The sequence below is a fragment of the Fibroporia radiculosa genome (assembly GCF_000313525.1).
Source record: "Fibroporia radiculosa TFFH 294 genomic supercontigs, scaffold7462, whole genome shotgun sequence".
NCBI lineage: Eukaryota > Fungi > Basidiomycota > Agaricomycetes > Polyporales > Fibroporiaceae > Fibroporia > Fibroporia radiculosa.
In genome coordinates, this window is record NW_012133782.1 from 1 (window position 1) to 4,056 (window position 4,056).

General features: G+C 48.9%; 1 protein-coding gene across 1 annotated transcript; it reads left to right on the top strand.

Annotated features, from left to right (window-relative positions):
- Positions 1 to 2,003: 2,003 nt before the first annotated feature.
- Positions 2,004 to 3,901, top strand: FIBRA_09048 (uncharacterized protein; the record flags this gene model as incomplete). Its single annotated transcript, XM_012330644.1, has 5 exons — positions 2,004 to 2,275; positions 2,338 to 2,659; positions 3,182 to 3,471; positions 3,531 to 3,600; positions 3,671 to 3,901. 5 exons carry the CDS (start codon positions 2,004 to 2,006, stop codon positions 3,899 to 3,901), a joined length of 1,185 nt encoding a protein of 394 aa, XP_012186034.1.
- Between the last annotated feature and the right edge of the window lie 155 nt (positions 3,902 to 4,056).

Here is a 4,056-nt window from a genome sequence, read left to right on the forward strand (position 1 = left end):
CACCTGCTCTTACTCAGTGTGCGCCCTCTACTAGTAAACCGCCTTCAAGCCTTTGCTCAGAAGAATTATCAGATAGTGAGTATAGTCCAGCTTAGGGGTTAGGTTTGGGGTATCAGGTAGAGTCACTGCGGGTCATCGTGTGACACACACAAGGCACTCACCAGCATGTCTGAGTCTCCGAGGACATAGTCACAGAAAGAATTGATATGTGTACTCCAGTCCTCATTTCCTGTTGATTGGATGGGAAATCCCATCACTGAGCTCACATCTCTTGCTATCTCTAGCAATCAAGCATTTATCCCGCCATGAACAAAATATTAGCTTCAACAGAGATGCAATGACACTCAAAGGCATACTTTGTTCAAGGCTGAAAGCCGCAATACAAACTTTGCATATGCAATCAAATATGTTAACAGAGCCACGAGCTGTTGATGGAAAGACAGGCTCAGTAGGTTCTAAACTGCGCACAAAGGGGCCAGTAACTCACCAACCCTCCTGTACAGGACCACCTGATAATTGCATATGTAATTACGTAGCTTTGCTGCAGCGGACTGAACGATTCTATTCATGTTTCCAACAATCACAGTTCTCGAGCATCAACCCGCGCACGCGCCTGCTCGGTCACTAGAGCGAGGGAAGTGTCACTAGGGAAGTTCAAAGTTGACGCAGCTGGGCTCGCAGAAAGTTCTGCGGCGCAGATGTGCTTTTGGGCACTAGAAAAAATGCGAGTTTCTTGAAATGCGGTCACACTGGCTTTCCTGTGACCCAAGTATGACCTTCGGTAGATCGCGCATGGCACGCCGCACGTCATCGACTCCCTTAGAGAATCATATTGTGGTCGGACATAAAGGCGTCGTGTACTCTCAATCGCTTTGAAACAGCGATCTGTGTATCGCAGAACGGTTTCCTCTCCAATTCCTGCTTGGCGCACGATATCTTCAACGGACGCCCTATTCCAGAACCCATTCGATCGGGCGTGACCGCCAGTTGGGTCTGAACAGGTGCTTGGGGATTATTCGAATTGTTATGAAAAACTTAGTAAAAGTGAGGATGACATTGAAGACATATGGAGATATCTGCAGCATCTGTATAAATCATCCCCAATCCCTGTGATCTTTCCGGTACTCCCATGCCAGATGTAGATTTCCGAGGCGTAAAACGCGTTCACGTCCGCGCAAGTATCGAGTTGTCCTGATTGCCCGAAGTACCTTGATGTCGATATCAAAGCTGTTGATATATTGCCTCAAGACTCCCAAGCTGTGTGAATACCTCTCAGAGGGCAGCAAACAGCACATATGAGTGGATGTACTTATCATACAGCGGTTGGTTAGGCATCTTATCACGCAGAAGAATTTAGGGTTCTCCAAAACATGCTCATTAATAATCACAATCGTATATCTGAGTGTGACATTAGATAAGCAGGAGACATAGGCATTTTTTCTCGTTTTTGCATCTGGGCTCACATTTTCTTCAGCGCCTAAATCCGCATCTGCGCCGCAGAACTTTCTGCAAGCCCAGCTGCGTCCACTTTGAACTTCCCTACTTGTTTCGTTAATGCTCGTAGCTCGATGGGTTGGCTATCCCCAGTGGTTTAGCGACCTCCTACTCTCGAAGGCCGTCGTCGCCTTGAGTAGTCGTAGCTCAGAAGGAATGACTCGACCGCTTTCCCTGAAAGACTTCGTTGCAGTCATGACAGTCATGGGCGATCGCTCTTCAGCTCGATGTTCAATCTGCGCGATCGCTTGCCACATCAACGAGCTGTGAAGCGTATTATAGGCGCGAACAGCCACAGCCACATGTTAAACCACGGTAAGCAGGTGCTCTATCCAACTCGCGTTCACTTATTTATGGAGATGCTATCCAATGGCCATCAAATCAAGTACCAATCATCTTGACGAGCAGACATGAGAGTGTCCTCGTTCTGAATTGTTTGCTTTGCTCACTCTGCACTCATATCCAATCGACGTCGCTCCCGCCCATCACCCGTCCTTGTACGCCGTGCTATGCCTCTCGTCCTTACATTCTCGGAGAATAACCCACTAGACTCGACTATCGTCGACGAGAGCACGTACGTCGCGACTCCTCGCTACGAGACATTCACCACCAAGGTGACGGACGGCCAGAGGAAGACGACTTTGTGGGCGCTGGCCCCATCGCGCAGCATCGTAGCGGAGGTGGAATGGGAGCGGTCATTCAAGTCGGGCAAAATCACGATGGAGGGCCGATGCATGGAGATGGATGCACTGTTGCTTGGAGGCGGCTTTTTAAGTCGAACGTGCGTTCACGTTCTTGGGAACTCGCTCACTGAGACATTCAGGTTCGTTGTGCACCCTGCAGTATACGTAAAGTCCAGCTTCGCGGAGGGCGACTATACAAATGGAAGCAATCTGGTGCTGTGGATCTCAAAATGGGCATTGTCCGTTCTTTTGTGCGCGATCGATCTGACACTCTGTCTCCTCACCACCGATGGCGGATGCAGCTTGTCGACCCGGAGGATGGCTCTCTTATTGCGCGTTCGTTGCACGCCAAGTTAGGGATATTTGAGGAGAAACGAGACTTGACTCTGGAAATCTCGGATAGAGGCCTAGCCTCCCTCAATTTGATCCTGCTCACGTTCATATTGGTGGATGGAGCATCTCGCAAGAGAGCAGCGCCGCGCGTCTGTTCGTATGAATCCCGTCAACAATATCAACAGCCTCAACATGATCAATACGATGAATGTCATCAATATGACAAGTATATAATAAATAGGCGGTTCAGTTAAAAGTGTGAAGGGGCTATAAGTGCGACTGACATTTCGATAATGTATAGGTATGGGAGAGCGTTGATTAAGTCGGTCTCTAGACCCATGTTACTAAATGTACACATCTAGATTGTATGTACGCGCTCCCTGTGTACAAGCCCAGCAAAACCAGACCATCTGACGGACAGCATTCCTCAGCTTGTCAGACTTACACCCTTGTCATCCTGTGCTGATGAAGGGAATTATGTGGGATCGAGCCAATCAAGCACTGCCTCGGCCTTCATGAGGCTGTGCTGGGAAATGGTCTCGAGCAATAGCAGTGGCGCAGAACCCCTTGACAAATCCAGTATTGTAGCGTGAGTATTTACCGCAGCTGCCGCAGGTTCAAAGCTGCATTGTCTGGGGTTGTTCTTAATTCCTGATTTTCCTCTGCTGTAGTCCCCTTTGAAACGCCTCATGCCTCTCACTCTAACATTCTTGTGCAACGACCCACTGAACACTATCATCGTTGATCAGTCGAGTGGCCAAACTAACCCTCTGTATGAAGTGACTTCTATCAAGCTTGATGGTGGAAAACGGAGGACTACACTGACGGCTCTGACTCCGACCCGCAGAGTCATTGGTGACCTGGAGTGGAAGGAGCCACCGGTTTCTGGCGAGCTCACTGCTACCGTGAAGGGGCGACGTACTACAGCATATTCGCCGCCCAGAGGCTTCTTGAGTCGAATGTAAGCCTATGTCCTAATGATCGGACAAAGAGCTGATTCTTACTGTACACATATGGTAGTATATTCAAGCTCAGGTTCATGGGCAGCCCGCTTTTCAAATGGATGATCTCGGATGCGGGAAATCTTGTGGTAAGTTCCATGCATGTCCACTGTTCTAATTTGAGCCGACACCTGTTTCCTGCCTGTTTCCTGCACATAGCTCATGGACTGCAGCAACGGATCTACGATTGCGCAATATTGGCGTGCCACGTCAATGCTCTTTGACAAAGAGCAGAAATCGACACTTGCATTGGAGGATAAAGGCCTGCCCATTCTCGACGGCATCCTCTTCACATTCGTGTGGATGCACATTGAACGGGAACGGGAGCGCTGTACTGCCTTCAGTGTCACCAATGTGAATATGAATCGACGGGTAACACTACCACGCTGAGTACGATATTCATGGGGTCTTCGGTGGAATGTGAAGGAGCCTATCACTTCGTTGTACTACTTGAATGTAATGGCACAAAGCTTGCAGAGGTACCTGAAGTTGTGATTCTGATTGCAACTTGACATGACTGTAAGTTGTCTCAGAATCTTCTGTGC